Raw genomic sequence first — 17,641 nt, 5'->3', positions numbered from 1 at the left:
TTCAATGAAGAAATACGCTCTAAACTAAACATAGAATTGCTGTCCAATTCTTTATTTGGTGTTATAAAAACCCAGAAACTATGTATATATTGCCAGAAACTAATCAATAAGATGAATTTTTCTCTCTATTTCTTTGTAATTTTATCCTACTTAATAATAAATTATTATTTACATTCGAACATTTGATTCATTAATTAATATATAATCTCATACTTAAAAAATCAAATTTAAATCTCTCCACTCCCAATTAAAAACAAAAAACAATAAATTACCGTTGATCCTCCCTCATTAAATCATTCACAAAATTATCAAAATCATTAGAGGTTTGAAAGATTATACTCCATTACTCCTAAGCACATTTTTAGATCTGACCTCACGCAACAAGGTAGGAAAGGCAACACAACAATATAAAATGAACAGAATGCAATTTCTCTATTTTGCTGACTGGACCTGCAGCCACTTAATTTACATCCTCAATTCTTCTGGATATGGTGAGCTCCTAGAAAGAAACTACATAGCTTCAGCCTCCTATCCCACGGGCTGCATTTGCATCATCAAACCCCTACCCCACTACCCTTCCCGACTGCCTTGTATTTCAGCAGGTCAGCACTTAAAATACTGGAGAGAGGATGAAAAATTAAAATAAAAAAAAAAACTAATCAGCAAAATTATCAGTCTCTTAACCTCGTCGCCGACCGTGTACCCCCTCTTCTTTTATGTACAGCCGTGAAGAACAATGCCGAGGCGGATGTATGTGTAACCAAAACTGCACCGCCCAACAGTGATTCTTTGCTAATGGTCAATATAAGGTAGTACATTGATCTACCCAGTGGCTGATGTGGGTGCAGACGATTTAATAGAGAAAACTGCAGTGCGGTCCCTGTCCGCATCTTGATGACTGGCTCCAAGATTGACACTGCTGCTGGTCTTTTCTCCTTCTGTGCCTCCACCGGATTGTGCCTGAGTAACTGTTGAATTACTACTGCCACCAGAGCTCAACATCCTTTGCTGCCTGAGGTACCTCTCAGTGGCATCTTGAAGCAATCTCATCATGCTGCCAGAATCTGAACCAGGTGACAGCTCTTCTTCTCGCTCCGGCTGGATATTCAAGTCGATTTGGCCTTTAAAAGGTGAAGTTGAGGATTTTATCCTGTTAGGATCATCATCTGAACCCTCACTGACAAGCTTTTTGGGGTTTGGACTGCTATTTCCTGCATTAGTGCAAGGGAGAGGGTCATCATCCAATAGTTTATCAGGCAATGAAGGCTGCTGCTTCTTGCGTGTAGTTTCGGCTTCTTTCTGTGACTGTTTCTTCTCACGCCGCAGCATGAGGGTGCGGAAGCGTCTCTTCACTGTTTGGCAGACATTACAAGTACATGTCTGCTTGTGTTTGGGGCCCTTCCCACTTGGGGGCTGAATGCATACAATACATGAGCAGCCAGGTCTATGCCGGGGGTGCTTCGTGGTTGCCTGAGATGAAGCAGGGAGAGCCCCACCTTCTCCCAAGATAGCTAGGTTGGCAAGAGTGTCAAGCCCCTCTAAAGCATCTACATTCTCTGGTTCCTGTTTAGCAGCCTTCATTTTCTTAGAAGCAGCTGTCAATCACAATCACAAAACCAATTTGCTAATTCCACATTAGGAAGTGAACAAGAAGAATCAGCATTTACACAAAAATCATCATCAAGAAATCTATTCATTCATACTAAAGCCTATTTTGCTCTAGGTAAGTCATACAAATCCGAGTATTTGATTTTCTTCAAGTAACATATACCTGGATTACAGTGTGGCAGCAGATCTTCCAGCTGTTCTGCTGTCAATTCTTGAGCGACCGAACAAAAAGACCTGCCAGCATGGTAGTTAAAAAATTATTCATGCAACGCCCATTGAAAACTAAATTTTTGTTCTTCTCGATTTTTTTTCAGGGTTCTTTTTCATTTTCCCTCTTGTTTTGCATGAAGGGATCACATGAAGGAACCCTGATTTGGTTGAGAAAGCTAAACTGCAAAGTTGCCCATCGACGAGAAATAAAAGTGGATGACTGTGAAGTTTATCAGAGCATCATAACAAAGTCACCAATGGCAAACTAGAGAAAACTGTCAAATGACTGTTTACCTTTCTGGATCCCATGAGTTACTGGCACATGTCCACTTGGAAGGAAGAAGAGCATTGGAAGGCAATCTGCGCCACTTAAAACAATCTTCACATTGAACCCACTGAATCTTTTCCCTGACACAAGAAACATGTATTGAGATTTGCTTAGTTTAAGGCAACTCTTGATTCCAATAAGACAACTCCTGTTTGTACTTTGTTTTCATTACGACTTGGCAGAATATTTGGATTAACCCACTACACCGTTAGTACAATAGAATATTTCAATATTATAAGGGAGTTACACAGATTTCAAGAAATCAACAATATTAACCATGTCATAGCCAAGTACTAACTAAATCAATTTTTATTTAACAAAAGCCTGAGCATCCAAGAGAAAGTGATTTACCCTGAATTATCAGTTGCAAATATTGTTGGTTTCCCAAGAATCGGTGCATCCTATTATTAACAAACACAACAAATTAATATAAATAAGCAACCCAAAACTGGTAAATTAATTAATTTATAAACAATAAACCCCACATTCTAGCTAAAGAAAAGTGAACAATATCACAGACAGAAAACAGGAATCACATCTTTAGAAAGAAAAAAGAAGAAAAGCCTGAAAAAGGCTAGAGTGAGAAAGAATCAAAATGTTCTTGCATCTAATTATTCTGGATGTCTAGTAGCATCCATAAACAACTAACAGTATAAACATCCTTGAGCAACCCTAAACGGCTTCGTCGAGAGTGTATCAACCATGGAAATTCTTGAAATGCATTTAACAGGAGTTCAATTTTCCAACAAATGATTGACAAACACCACAATGACGAAACAGAAGTTGCTTCCATTGCTGCCACTTACAATCGAAAGCAACTTCAATTACAACAGATTACAACCAGTCAAAAAAGAAGCAGATTAAAAAAAGATATACCATACCTCATATTCTTCAAACTCAAAACCTTCAATCACTACAACACTGGGTACATGATTAGGAGGGGGACGGAGAAGCCCTTGAGCTTCTTCCCATGTTAGTTTCAGCTCTATTAGGTCTTCATTATCAATTCTTAGGCGCTTACTCTTTGAACCCAGCGTGCTATTCTTCCTCTTTCTAGAAACTGCTAGTTTGGTTCCCAATGCTTCCTTTGCTATGTATCCTGACTTGTCAACTTTTGACCATGAGGTAGGATCTGCCAGTTCAGCCTGGTTGATTGAATGAAAAGCTAGGTGAAGCTGAGCTATCTTTTTTAAATAATTAAAAGTTAAGCAATATCACCATTTTTAGGTTTTGAGACACTAACATCTCCATGCGTAGAAACTCCATTACTATTTTTGGCTTCATTGTCCTGCCAATGAAAAAACATATAAATGTATGTAAGTTCTGTTGAGTCAAAAGGGGCCATATAAAGGTCAATTCAACGACAACTAAATATAGCTTTTAGAAAGAAGTACAATATTTATCTTAACCAATGAATTATGTTTTACCATGAACGAAGTGTAATTCCATCATGAGATGGAATCAAGAACAAGGGTAACAAAAGCCCTCATTATAACCAGTTGTATTTCATGTTATCTTAGCTCTAGAGCATACAGATGCACAAACAGAATAGAAGGTACAAATGATTGTGCAAGACCAACCTGCTCAGATGCTGAAGCAGTTGAAGCCTTTCTGCAACCCATAACCAGCTTCCCTCCAGGCTCTAACCGACTAAACGTTACTGAGGAAACAGCATAACTATCAGTTAAAAACAGATATAAGTCTCTAATCAGGTGCATGATCATAGGATCATACAAAATAGCTACAATGTGGTAAGAAAGATAAATAAAATGCATGAGAGTGTCAAATACACTAGTAGTGGACAAACAAAATGAACAGGGCAATAGGCAACACACACACACAAACACGTATATATACACAATTAGACCTTGTCATTAACATGTATGAACCAGTAAACCCAAGCAGCGATTAAAAGAAACCAGAAAGCTTCTAAAGGAAAAAAACTGACAGGTCAAGAGAGTTACAGATTAAGCTATAGCTTGAACATGGCATACTTTGGGCCTCATAGCACAAAAGATTGAAATATCTAAATCATTACTTTTCAGTGATATCAATTTGTTACCTACGTCGCCCGCTTGCAATTGCATGTTCTGTATGCAAGGAGTAACCCCCTCTAAAACATACATTCTGCTATTATTGTTGGGCCAGAAGCGGAACTGAAATATCCATTCCTTTCCTTTTGAATCTTGGACTTTAAGAGGTAAACCTTCTGGCTGAGATATTGGTGGGAAATAGGCCTGTCTCATGATGAGTGTAATTTAGCAAGTGAAAATAATCTAGATAACAATTGATGAGAAACTAAGACATACAACAGCAAACACAGGCTCATATTTAACTTCAAAAAAGAATCATTAAATTCCTGACAGTACAAAACTAGATCAAAGTGTTTCCAGTATAAAAATGAAGGATGCTAACTGAAAGTAAACTTTCATAAAGTCAAAATCAGCTACCTTGCCACAAAATAACGATCTAGGTTATTGATCTTAACAAAAATTTTATACTGCCAAGCTTTTATGACCATCAATTCATAAATTTTTGTTGCAAAGCTATCAAATGCTAATCAAATAAAAAAATTTGGGTAGGTAAGAGCAATGACTCACCTCTGCACATTTTTTTGGTAGCACTAGACGTCCAATTCGCCCAGCATCACTAGCACTCAACATTTTCTCAAACAAAGGAGTGATTACAGAATTTGAACTTAAATATGGTTAAGTCTTAACAGAAGCACTAATGTAATAAATGAATGTACATGACCAGAGTAAATGTACTAATAGTTAAATGTTTAAGAAACGTTTTAGACTATAATCCAACTTTCAGAATTAACTATAAGGGACCATTTAAGCGGCATCAACTGTTACAAGGCCTGCCTCAAAATAAAGAAAACACATGTATCAGAAATCTGAAACTAAAACTACAAAATCAATTACTATTGGTAATGATCTAATATGTTCAATGCAATTCCCAATTATCAAGAATGCCCTATAGAATCAAAGGATACTCTCCAGATATTTGCTGCAGGTCTTGGTCAGTAAACCTAGGCCAATAACGAGGAAATAATTGATTCCTTCCACGGCCATCTGGTCGAGGCCTCCCATTACGAATCTGAGTTTCACCTGATGAGTCAAGCCCATTTTGTAAATTACTATGAAATTGCTTGGCCAGCGCGGGGTGGGGGTTGGTCGCAGATGAGAGCCAGAAACCCCAATTTGACCATTTGCTTCATCTGGAGATGTATAAGGTACAGATAATCCAAATGGTGGATTAGATGGCTCCTCCTTCAGAGAAGGCTGCTGAGATTTAGTTAAACATGAACCAGGCTGCTCCTCACAATTGATTCCTGAACAACAAGTGGTTCGCAAGGGTTCAGTAGCCACCCCATTAGTTGTTTTCACAGACTACTTTTGCAGAACAAAATATATGTGCAAGCATGAGGGTAGACATCCACAGCTTACATATGCAGGCATGAATGTTGCTAGATATAATGTTTCCTAAGACTACCATAATTGATACAGGGAAAAGAAACTCTGAACCTGCATTTCCGTTCTCATGTATATCCCGTGTCCCAAGCTTCAAAGTTCCATTCATTAACCTTTCAGAAAAGTCCTCAATTTTCTTCTTTTCCAGGGAAGGAGTAGATAATCTGTCGGCATTTAGTCTGTCAATGCCAGTGGATAAGTCAACTTCATAGGACACTTTAGAATGCCACTCAGGCTGAGAAATTGGAGAATTGAACAAACTGGGTGCTTGCCGCCAAGGTACAGGACCAGAACCAGCTAGCTGACTCCAACCTTTAGCAGAATAGTCTTTTAATCTCTCAGACAAAGGTGGGTGGAAAAGCAAAGAAGGTGGCCATGAAGAATTCGATCCCTGAGATACAGATATTGAAATAAAGAGGTTCATAACATATTCCACAGCCAAGGAACGCAATTAACTAGGAAATATAGTTCAAGTGGCAAACTTTAACTTCAAAGCAAGAGAATATCTGCTAGTAAAGTACCAACTACAACATATTATAACCCTATCTTAAAAGTGACAATTCCAATATAGAGTACAAAAATTGATGATTCTGGAAGAGACATTGGAATGCTCACCAAAACAACATTTTTCCTCGCACACGCTATGCACTCTATTCCTCCAGCATCCAACAAGGTAAATGCGTAAACAGAAACAATGCATCCGCAATGGACCCGCTGCAGCCAAAGAATGACCGTAAGCAGACGAATGCTCACCAAAAATAAAGTAAAACGAAAACTAGGTAAGATCAAACCACCGAAATAATAATAGCAAACAAATTAGCCTCAACAAATGTTTCTACTAACCTTCCCACATGACTCGCAGCTCCTCCAACCAGAAGCATTCAAGTGAAAAGTATCACAAAACCTTCCCTCCTCAAAAGCAGAACTAACAGTCACAAAGAGCTTAATTCAGATTAAAACATCAGAAATAAACCAAGCAGTAATTCACTTTCAAGACTTCACATTAAACACTAAATAATAATTCGTGATTTAGTAATTCAAGTGGAGCAAAATTTCCCAAATTAACCTCCGGGAAAACCATAAAAGGACAATAATTCTGCAACTAAAACTTAATTTCATACTAAATTAAACCAAAACAAAAAGAAATAACAAAAGCGGCTCAAAACGAAGTCAACAGAGAGTCTAAAAAAGGCAAAAACAAAAAAGAAAGAGTGAGAGTGAAACCCACGCGCATCGATCACATAGCTCAGCAAACTCTCCCGTTCGCAACCGCCATCCTTTCCTCGCTCTTTCCGATTTCAAGTCCTTACAGTCCGAATTGAAGCAAATCTTAGAAGACGAAGCTGCTCCCGACGTCGACGTCATCTTCTTATTATTATAACTAACTTTTTATTTCAAAATTTCAAAATCCCCTCACACGTAAAACTCTCTAAGCTTCTTCTCTTCATAGAAAAACAACCAAAAAAAAAACGAAACAAAAAAGAAACGGTAAAGAAACGGATGGTTAGGCGCTGATCTGCACAACCACGAGAAAGAAACGAAGAGAAAAAAAGAAAAGGGGTTAGAGAGAGGGGCTTTAGAGAGATAAAGAGTGAAATTTAAGTGAGAGAAATAACAATAAACCCAAATATATATATATATGTATAAAAAAGAATTAGTAAATGCGTCTTCTACATAAATAAAATAACAAAACCAACAGGCGTGTGCGTTGTTTTGTTTATATATTGAGGCTTAAAAGACACGTCGAGTCCGTGGCCTTTTGTTATCTTTGGCGTCGTCGTTTTTTTTTTATCGTTTTTTTAGGATTGCAAGTAAGGGTGTTTTAGTCATTTCGGGTAGGTTTGGGGGTGTTTGACTTGTATCGGACTCGTTAGACTGTTTTACCGAAAATACCCCACGTGAAACGAAAAAGGATCGAGAGGAAGGGCGTTTCGGTAATTTCGAGGATTCTATATGGTAATGGGGAAAATCATGCATGGCCCGCCGCCCCGGTCATGCATGTTCACGTAAGGCATGCTTTATTATCTCTGAACAAGCACGCGCTTTTCCGGAACCTTTTCAATGGAATTACATGTAGTTTGCCAGTAATTCATAACGGTGGTTGGCTTCCTGAACAGAAGCAAAGGAGACTGCGAAGGAAAAAGACCATATCGGCAATATCAGGGTTCTTTAGGTTTGATTCAGTACGGCCTCTAATTCCCAAAACCCATTTTAAATCATAGGATAATCTGACACATTTTTGTACTGTGATTAATGAAATTTGCCATATTTTGGAGAAGCAAAGAGTCCATTGATGAAGATAAGGAAGCTTCTTTGGCAATTGGTGTCCAAACTGGGTTTTGTTTTCAAGCCAAGAGGATATATTAGTTTTCACCCCCAAAGACTAGCATACTGTTTTCAAGTCAAATGCTTCAGGATATATCTATTTATTTATAGAAGCTAATAGAGAGAGAGAGAGGGGACAAGAACGGGATTTGAGATATTTTGCTTGTGATAAATACTAAACTGATGATGATACTTAAAAACGGCAAAACATTGAATCTCGACCACATCTAAACAATGTTGCTTTCCTTGTTGTTTCTTTCCTAGGAGAAAGCTAACGCGCTTGCAATGTAGCGGGCGGGGACGGACAGCCACATGATATATAGAAATTAAAAAATGGGGCTAATACGTACTAAAGAGAAACCTAGACATCGGAGGGGAGGCTTGGACATGATCATCGCAGTCTCACTGATTGAACATCAAGCTTTTTTACTGGACGATGTGATTTGCTTTGGAAAGGTTACTTATATGTACAGAAGTTAACGTGGATACTGACAACGGACTTTAGTAGCAGTTTTTCTGTTTTGTATATTCTTAGCAAGCAAGCATATGCTTAAAAGATCAGTATTGGACGAGCACTTGTCTATAATAGAATCCGACGGTGACTTGGGTCTAACAAAATGAAATTGATAATTAATTGCAAATGCTTCTTGCAAACTTCATTTTGTTTCTTTTCAAGTAAGTTAAGGTTTGTGAGGGTGATATATATATATATATATATATTCTTTTCAAGTAAGTTAAGGTTTGGAAGTAGATTTTGGGGTGACCTTCATCATGATATTCTTGAATTTTCTTTTATGATCCTCACGAATTGGTTCCTAAATTTCGTCATGGATTTTTTGTCTTTACGATTTATTTCCTTATTTTGAATTTTTTAATCTAATTTTTAATATTTAAATCTCTCCCCAACAAATGTTATATATTTTATAGTAATGTACACAAAATGAAGTTTACAAAATTGTACATATTTCTCTATTTAAAAAATGGGACTAAAACTCTTTCTTCCAAAAAAAAAATTGACAAAAGTAAGACAAAATGGTAATTAAACTATATAGCGTAATGTAATTCAAACAAAGACTAGCTAGAATAAATTTCCATTGTTTAAATTATATCAAATTCATGTATGAAAGCAGAGCCCCGTTGAAAGAAAGCAAGAAAATCCAGTTGCAGCATATATGACATGGCCGTACAAATGCATACCTTGGTCAAAGCGATGATAGTAGTAAGATCTTACAGGCTACAATATAACTAGGTAGTCTAGAGTGGGAAGTGCCCATACCCAAAGGACAAAAGTGACGTCAAAGAAAATCTCAACCCTCAAGCCTGATATGATATTGGGAACTAGTTTAATGTGCTGCAACTGGATTCACTTGATCTAGTTGTCGTGTCATCGACCTTGTCAAAGGGACCCACCTCATCCAGAGCGGGAGTCGAGTCGGAGACTCGTGAGCTTCCTGGTCAGTGGGTGTGAATGAGAGAGTAACTTTGCCTATTTGGGTTTGACTCTTTTGTCTTTGAGGTCCTCTCATTGTTTTAGATCGCCCGCCGCAAACCGAACCAAACCAAACCGTCAAAGAAACAGAAACACGGAGGTGTTATGTTACTGTTCCTATAAGAAAGTGGGACCTTCTTAACTTGTTGCATTACGGAATCGTATGTGAATGCGTTTACTTTTGGTAACGTACACGCTGCCTGTCCCCATGGGCCAAGCCTCACTATTTCAAACATGCTTCACGTTCTAGCCAAGTCCAAAGACACAGACAGGGAAAAAAATGAAAGGTAAGATTAGAAAGTGGCCATGTAAATGGAACTCTGTCGGGATAGAGCAAAGCCCCTCTCAGTCATCAGAATCGCTTCCCATTACGTTACTAGTTAGGAGGCTGTCCGCCGCTGCGGGTGGCAATGCGGCTTTCCCCTCACCGGTCACGCGTTCACAACCCGTGATAGCAGAGTGATGTGTTCTGTTTCCAGATAATAGTTGCAATCATGCTGTAATAATACAGTAAAGTCATTCAAATTCCAACCCCTTTTATTTCTCCTTTGTGGGTTCTATACAGCCAAAATTAAATAAAAAAACAACTGTGAAACACTTGTTTCTTCATTTCAAATCCATGAGATCGCAAGTAAGATTCATTTATAATCGACACCCAAGCCAGATTCATTTATAGTCGACACCCAAGCCTATACAGGTGCAAACAAAGTAGCTAAACCTTGATCCACGGTTAATTGAAGCTTATCATAGGCCATAAGGGCCTTTTGGTCGCACTTGTATGATCCTTTTCCCCTCGCAAGGACCTCACCATCTGAGTCTATGATCCCTTCCTTCGCCGGATCCTCAACACGTGGACCAGGCTCCAATACAACTGCCTTCACCTGTAATTTAGTCAAAGAACATACAGAACATGGATGGCTTTATTACTAGAGAGATAAAATAAGACCATAATCTCTGCTACCATGTCTAGAAGAAAGTTAAAGAATCATAGCAGGTTCATTTAGTGAACTCACCTTAATGTAGGTAACATGTGGTGATTTTACATGACTCCCATCATTCGTCTTTGACATTAATGACAGCAAGGATAATTTTGGGCAGTCCCGGACGATAATCAAGTCCAAACAACCATCTGAGAACTGCAATTACGGCCAACAAAAGAAACATAGAAGTAATATTAGTTATGCATCTTAGAATCAGAAATCAAACTGAGAATTTCATACCTGAACAGTTAAAAAAGTTCTATTCCATAAGTGTACTGTGCAAAATTAAACAGAACACAAGTGAATTGCATAGAGTAAGAATGGCATGGTTGTAGGAAGTTTATTACAAATCAAAAGTGGTAGAAGTGAAACATGGTTCTTGCACTGCACATTCTACATAATAGTTATTCTCTTGAAACTTTAGAGCTTTCTAAAAGCTTGATAGAAGCATGAATACACTATCTTATGCATTCCTCAAACCAAATTTTCTCCAGATCAAGAGGGCATCTACATGCGAAACTCTGGCAACTATAAAGCTTCATATGCTGTACATCATACAAGGATGAAAATTTCAATTGCTTTGCTTTGTGTGTTAATGTATACTCTGTAAAAGTGCTAAGAAGTAGGCAGAGCAGAAGATACATGGTAATTTTTTTCTAGACCTTCATGTCAATTTCAGTGGAGTCTGGACAAACTGAAAAACTGTAAAGTTGGGTTAATCACACTGCAAATGCTGCATACAGGCTAAAGGCATGTTGCTTATGGATATGGATGAGGAAAGCAACAAACTAGGAGAATTTTACGGAAAAGTTAATAAATTAGTACATTGAGAGGTTAGTGTAAAATAAACCTTTGCTTTGGGTGCAGCCATGCAATCTTCACTTCCCCATGGTACATTATGAAGCCAAACTGAAATAAATGGTCCACTAATAGTCCTCCAATGTTTGTTCTCCAACTTAACATCAGACCCATGGTACCCATGCCATTGAATTTTCACAGAATTCTCCAGAGTTGGGCTTTTTTCATTGGTAGGTTCACCATGATAAGCAGTTGGCTCCCCATAATCTTCAAAGCCAGGAGCAGGCATAAAAGAAACACATCCATTGTAGTGCCTCAAATGTAATAAACGTTGAAGAGCCTACACAAGAAAGACAGAAACAATTCTCATTCCAAATCCCAATAGTATTTACGGAGCCATACAAGCTATGCGCTAAATCAGGTGCAAAAGCTATTACATAAGTGCACGAGCACAAAAACAAACCAGATAAAATGAAGGGGCGTACATAGAAATCAAGACGAGCGCTCCCCATCCACCTATATTTTTCAGATTCAATGTCTATATCTGCAATCAGACCTGAAATAAAAGAAACACCATGTAAAAAACTGCAATACATTTAAAGCTCATGACCAGTATATCAAAACAGATGCATACATCACCAAACTTTTGCCAACAGATCCACATTAAAGGCAGAAAATGAAACACAGTGCGATCCATTATTAGAAGGTGGAAGAATTTTACATACCCCATGCAAGCATCAAAACACTGAAAAATCTAGTTTCCCCTTGCAAGATAGTAGCTACATCCAGTGAACATTTATGACCTGCCAGTAGAAAAACATTAAGCCAAGAATTTCTTCAATCAAAATGAAATACTATTTGTTGATCAGAAAAAACTCAATTCTATGTTCTCTACAAAATAACAGACACCCTTGTTAACCTCGGATAACAGCAAGAACAGCATTAGATGCGCTGCATGGTTGACCAACTGCATCCAGCAAAGACTTGACCATGCCATTTCCTGTCCCTGCAGCCACAAACATTTACCATCAGCTATCAGCACTGCTTAAACAAGTCATTAGAATAATTTGCCAATATCATCATTCTCTTCAGGGAAATTAAGTGGGGAAAGAAAATCAAAACGATCAGCAATCATAACGAGGAACAAGCAAACACTAAATAGAGCAGAAAATCAAGTTTTAATTGTCTCGGATGAATGAACTCACCAGATAATCAATATATAGTGACAAGCAAAGATCTTTATGTGTCACATATTTTATAACAGTGAATCATTTGTTGGCCAAAAAACCAGTAAATCTTTGCAAAAAATCCAAAAAAGGTAACTTTTATGACAAAGAGAGAGCTTTAGTTTTCAACTATAAGTTTTAAAGGTTCCAAAAATCAAGAAATTCCTGTAAAGCATAACCCAGGTATAAATTTACATTCACAAATTACACATATAAGAAATTTTAACTTATATTAACATGGTGTAGAAAGAAAACGAACCAGCAGGAACCATGCCAATAGGAATCTTTATTGCAGCAGCCCAATCTTCTCTTTCAAGCAGTCCATTTACCACCTACTAAAAAAATTGCAACAAAATTGAGATAGATAAAAATAAAGCCACAAAATTTTACAATAATGCTATACTCTGGGACTTAAAAAGACTGACCTCAACAAGGATTCCATCTCCACTAACACAAACAATTCCATCATACTTTGATAAATCCAAAGTCTTGGCAACTTCTTTTGCATGCAGCTGATGTTTAGTTTCTGAGAAATTGCGTTAGTCATCAAAATTAGAGAAACAGCATTGTGGGAAATTAAAACATCCATTTGTGAAACATTGAATCCTAACCTATCACCGTAATTTGGATATCAGCATCCTCAAGGTAAGGTTTTACGTCTTCTGAGAATATTTTAGTCGCAGATTTCTTCCCTCCATATGGATTCACAAATATCAAGAGTCTCTTTGGCCGTCCTGTTATGAAAATAAAACATGCAATTCATTGAGACTACTAATTAAAACTATAATTTTTTGCAAAGGGTCAAGTTTTTTGTACCAAGAGAATCGATGTAATCACGAAGCTTCTGCGACCAGAGCCTGAGGGAATCATCTGAGAGAGGCTCGAACACGAAACTCTGCCTCACCAAATCTCCCCTGTTCCCCACGCAGCAGATTCCATCGCCCTTTTCGACAGCATAATTGACTCGGATTCTAGTACCTTCCAAGGCGAATCCGAGAACCTCCTTCTCCATGGTCAAGCACCGTTGACCTTTACCTGTCCACCGGAGCTTCCCATCATCGGTGAATGTGATGGGAACCACCGTCCCATTGACTAAGACTCGGTCCGATAATGACCGGGACAGGTTCTCGGGTAGACCACCTTGATCCATAGTCAGTACCAGTTTTGAAAATGATTGGAATATGTCAGAGTGATAGTTAATTGGGTCGGGGTAGAGCGAGGGAGGAGGTGGCGATTTTGGTCCGGTTCAGTTTGGATGGGCGGGAGAACCGGGTTAAGGAATGGTATTGATGGTGGTGAGTGAGGCGTTTCTTTTGCCTCGCTTTTTACGTCAGGTTTGGTGTGCCGTTTTTTTCCTTCTGTTGTTTAAGCTGCTGGATATGGCCACGCGCCCTCGCGTTGCCAATTGTAGGAAAATTCATTTATGGAATAATCAACGACATCATATTTTATTTTTATTATAAATAAAGATAAATAAACTGAAAAAAGGCGCGTGGAGCGTGGGGAAAATGATGAGAGGATCCTGGAGATAATGCGCCGCCCTAAGATTCTAGATTGTTGAGCTGCGTTTATACTTACTTTGAGCGTTTCGGTTTTTATGACACGTGTTTTCTTCTAATTTGAGCTTAATTTCTTTAAATTTGGCTTACCGGTCAAACTCCAATCCTAATCTAGTTGACTATCTTCATAGGGAAAAAAAGGACGGACCACTAGCTTCTAGTAGTGTTATTTTTCATTGTTAAAAGCAATTAGGGAAGTACTAATAACAACTTATTTACTGCATTAAATAGTCGGTTTAAGTAGATTTATTAATTTAGTAAGGTAGTAAATTGTATAGGTGAACGGTTGTTGTAAAATATAGACACAATAAATGTGTAAAATAAAGTCCAATGACTATGTAAACAAACTCCAAGTATTAAGTCATGCCCCACACTTGTTAGTGTTGATATGTATTACCCTCGTATTGAAAAATTACAAATCCTTAATTCAACATGAATTGACTTTTTTATTCACGTAGTTTAATGGCGTGATTATTTGATTTATTTTATATCAAATTTTATATTATTAAATTAATTAGTATATGATGATATCATGTATCAAGTTTATAAAAAATATTAATGATAGAGACGAGGCTCGTGAATTTTTTTGGGTTCAAAGACAAAGCTTAAACGCCCATGTTTTTTCTGGGTTTGAAGACTAAAACGTTAAGGCCTATGCCGAAGCATGCGATAGACTGGATCAAGAAACGGAAAACAAACCACATTGAACCCAAACCCGAGGCCCATCTTGAAAACCCCGGCTCGTTAAACCCTGCTGCAATTAGGAAAAAGGGCGAGACTCGAGAGCTCTATGGCTGCAGCAATGGAAGAAGAGTACGAAGAGGAAGCACCGCAGCAGCTGTCAAAGCATCGAGGCCGCCACATAAAGAAGAGAGCTCTCAAGAACAAAGCAGTTGCCGTTTCTTTCAACGAGAAGGATCTGAGGTAGTATAGCACACGCGGAGTACTTGCTTTATTTCATTTTTTTTCTTTGAGAAGCGAACCTTTCGCTTCGTAGTTCGTACTTATAATCGTGTGAATTGATTAAGGGATTACGTGACTGGGTTTCACAAGAGGAAGAAGAAGCGAAGAAAGGAAGCCCAGAAGAAGCAAGAGGAGGCTGAACGCCGCAAGCGTATTGAACAGCGCAAAAAGGTTTTCTTCTTTTTCTTTTGTTGAGGTTGTACGATGCCGTTTCATGTTAATGCTTCAAATGTACTGAAACTACTGCTAATATTGTTAACTTACTCTTTTTTGCCTTAGTTGTTGCGTTGCTGTTGAAGCATTGCTTGTAATTACGATTATAAAATATATCACTGGAACTAAAGGAAACAAGTTCATTGCATTTGTCTGTTCCCCTCATTCGAATACTTATCCGAGGCATTGCAATTTAAGGTTTATGAAAATATAGTTAAGTTGGTCAATGTCCCATTAGCCTCTCTGAAAGGATTATCACCATTTATCTGCTAATTTGATTTAAATAACACACCTGTCACCTTGGGTAAATGTTATGCTTCCAAGCCATTCTTATATCTGTTTACATTCTTGGGGAATCAAGAGTTCAAGGTATTCAAAGTCAGAAAACTTTTAAATGCTGACACCTGTTTAAAATGTAATGAGATTATATGAAGAATTGGGATATGCGTCTGTGAGTTCATAAGTGTGCTAGTTATCCTAGGCGATTCTAGTTTGTATTGGAGTCATGCTGATCTTCCATGATTGTCAGTTGTCACTCATTTTACGATTGTTTTTTCGTTAAGCTGTGTGTGTTTTGTTCATTGCACGTAGACTACTACTTGTATGTTAATATTTGGCTTTCTCATCTAACTTGGACACGATCTGAAGCTACAAACTTTGTTGTTTGACGAATTTTTCAGAGAAAGTTAGAAAAAGAGTTTGCCTTATATGGGGGAGCTCCACCCAGCACAGAGTCCGGACCTGATGAAAGTGATGAGAACAATGAGGAGGATGAAGGAAGTGAGCCAACTGCATCAGTTTCTGGTATTATTCTAATCCTACGAGCTGATGGATTCACAAGCTACTATAATGCTTCATTGAGAACAATGGATTTTACATGCCCTTGTATCTTTCATATTGCAATGTGGTATTTTTATGATTCAAGTTTAAACTTATTGTTGCCCCTGAACATTTGACTTATTTGATTGATACATGATCCTCTTGCCTAGAAAGTAGGATTCAAATCCCTTTTCCTCCAATTAAAAAAAAAAGTTTAAACCTATTGTTTATTTCTTCTCATGTGGTTGGTTTTTTGTTTATTGGTGTAAGGGACGACAATGTACGATGGTGGGAACATGACTGTCACTGTGACAACAAGTGAGATTTCTCGGGAGGAAGAAAACTTTACTAGTGAAAAGACGCATAGGGCAATGCACAGATCAGTTGGAGATGGAGTTGATAGAAAGCACAACTTGCCTGTGAGTAAACGTAAACCATTGAAGAAAGTTGCAAGACACAGATCTAGGCCACCTAGTAAAAGAGACAGAAATAAGGGGAAGGAAAAAAACAAGAAAATGCATTAATCACCTTGAACAAAATTTTTTGTAGCCATGGATACCATGCCATGTGTTCATTTTTACTTCGAGTAGTGTAATACGGGACTAACTGGCCACCACCGGCAGACATCTTCTGCTTGGATGTTTGCAATGTTTTATTGTATTGACACTTAGCAAGTATAACTCCTATGTTGTCTTTATCATGGTTTTTCCACTTCCTACTGGTTTCAATGGGGAAACTTCCCCCTTGCGGTGTATGACCTGTTACTTTGCTGTTTTGAGTTCAGTTATGTTAAACCTTTCTGCTTTCAGTTCAAAGTGTTGTGAGCTGTTTCACACGTGTAGGATTTATTCCACAACTAGCATGCACGTACTGACTCACTGCGCCAAACCATCAACTTGCTTCAGTGGTGCTTGTATGTTTTGGGCATTGCTTCTTTTTGACCCTTCAATTATTACTTTGGTAGAAGACAAATGCAAAGAGACCTAAGAACAACAAACCCCACGAGACGCAGGAGGATAGATGGATCTCTCTCATGGTAGTGCCGTAGGGTCTGCTCCTCCTTTTTTTGTCTCTTTGAGAAGAAGCAGGCCAAAATTGCCTGATTGCTTCTATGGAAACAGAAATTTTTTTTTGTGGAATCTTTGACGTAGGAATAGGAAAAGATGGTTAAGGCTGCGTTTGGTATCTCTGTTTTTGTTTTATTTCTCTGTTTTAAAATTTTAATATTAAATAAAAATAACAATGTATATATTAATTAAACAATATAAATTTAAATTTAAATTATTTAAAAAATTTAAATAAATTTTTATTTTTTATTATGTTCAATTCAATTTTTATTTTTATTTAAATAGATTATAAGTTTTTATAATTAACAGTTAAAATTAACCAAAACATCATTTATTGTTTTATATTTATATAAATTTGATTGGGTATTAATGTATTTATGTAAAAGATGAAAAATGTGGTATTATTATATTATATTAATATGTTATGTTATTATTATTAAAATGATAATTAATTGATGAATTTGTTTAATTGAAAATAAAAATATAAAAAATAAAAATTTATTTTAATTTTTTTAATTAATTTAAATTTTTTTAAAAATATTAAGATAGTATGATATAAGAAATATGAAATCTTTATTTT

General features: G+C 37.3%; 3 protein-coding genes across 4 annotated transcripts; 1 reads left to right on the top strand and 2 right to left on the bottom strand.

Annotated features, from left to right (window-relative positions):
* Positions 1-408: 408 nt before the first annotated feature.
* Positions 409-7,306, bottom strand: VAL3 (VP1/ABI3-like 3). 2 transcript variants are annotated; one of them, XM_021439534.2, is made up of 14 exons: positions 6,851-7,306; positions 6,466-6,547; positions 6,238-6,336; positions 5,677-6,013; positions 5,145-5,483; positions 4,747-4,843; positions 4,209-4,383; positions 3,727-3,806; positions 3,390-3,434; positions 3,028-3,291; positions 2,498-2,547; positions 2,113-2,226; positions 1,772-1,842; positions 409-1,595 (listed from the first exon to the last, which is right to left on the bottom strand). In XM_021439534.2, exons 6-14 carry the CDS (start codon positions 4,807-4,809, stop codon positions 823-825), a joined length of 1,635 nt encoding a protein of 544 aa, XP_021295209.2. In that variant the 5' UTR covers positions 4,810-4,843; positions 5,145-5,483; positions 5,677-6,013; positions 6,238-6,336; positions 6,466-6,547; positions 6,851-7,306; the 3' UTR covers positions 409-822. The 2 variants fall into 2 exon arrangements, with proteins under 2 accessions (XP_021295209.2, XP_089640925.1); XM_089784799.1 differs by lacking the exons at positions 4,747-4,843; positions 5,145-5,483; positions 5,677-6,013; ... (1 more) ...; positions 6,466-6,547; positions 6,851-7,306 and having other exon boundaries at positions 4,213-4,352.
* A 2,646-nt stretch (positions 7,307-9,952) lies between these two features.
* Positions 9,953-13,814, bottom strand: SPHK1 (sphingosine kinase 1). Its single transcript, XM_021438453.2, has 10 exons — positions 13,257-13,814; positions 13,052-13,174; positions 12,866-12,966; positions 12,700-12,772; positions 12,134-12,220; positions 11,940-12,017; positions 11,700-11,770; positions 11,267-11,554; positions 10,450-10,572; positions 9,953-10,317 (listed from the first exon to the last, which is right to left on the bottom strand). Exons 1-10 carry the CDS (start codon positions 13,588-13,590, stop codon positions 10,126-10,128), a joined length of 1,470 nt encoding a protein of 489 aa, XP_021294128.1. The 5' UTR covers positions 13,591-13,814; the 3' UTR covers positions 9,953-10,125.
* Positions 13,815-14,754: 940 nt separating this feature from the next.
* LOC110423898 (ribosomal RNA-processing protein) lies at positions 14,755-16,691 on the top strand. The gene is made up of 4 exons (XM_021438316.2): positions 14,755-14,923; positions 15,028-15,133; positions 15,856-15,979; positions 16,265-16,691. Exons 1-4 carry the CDS (start codon positions 14,790-14,792, stop codon positions 16,516-16,518), a joined length of 618 nt encoding a protein of 205 aa, XP_021293991.1. The 5' UTR covers positions 14,755-14,789; the 3' UTR covers positions 16,519-16,691.
* The last annotated feature ends 950 nt before the right edge of the window (positions 16,692-17,641 follow it).

This window comes from Theobroma umbraticum, unplaced genomic scaffold (genome assembly GCF_002168275.2).
Source record: "Theobroma umbraticum cultivar Fairchild unplaced genomic scaffold, ASM216827v3 scaffold_204.0, whole genome shotgun sequence".
In the NCBI taxonomy this organism is placed as follows: domain Eukaryota; kingdom Viridiplantae; phylum Streptophyta; class Magnoliopsida; order Malvales; family Malvaceae; genus Theobroma; species Theobroma umbraticum.
Note: the sequence above shows the minus strand (reverse complement) of the source record. Positions and strands in the feature narration are given on the sequence as shown.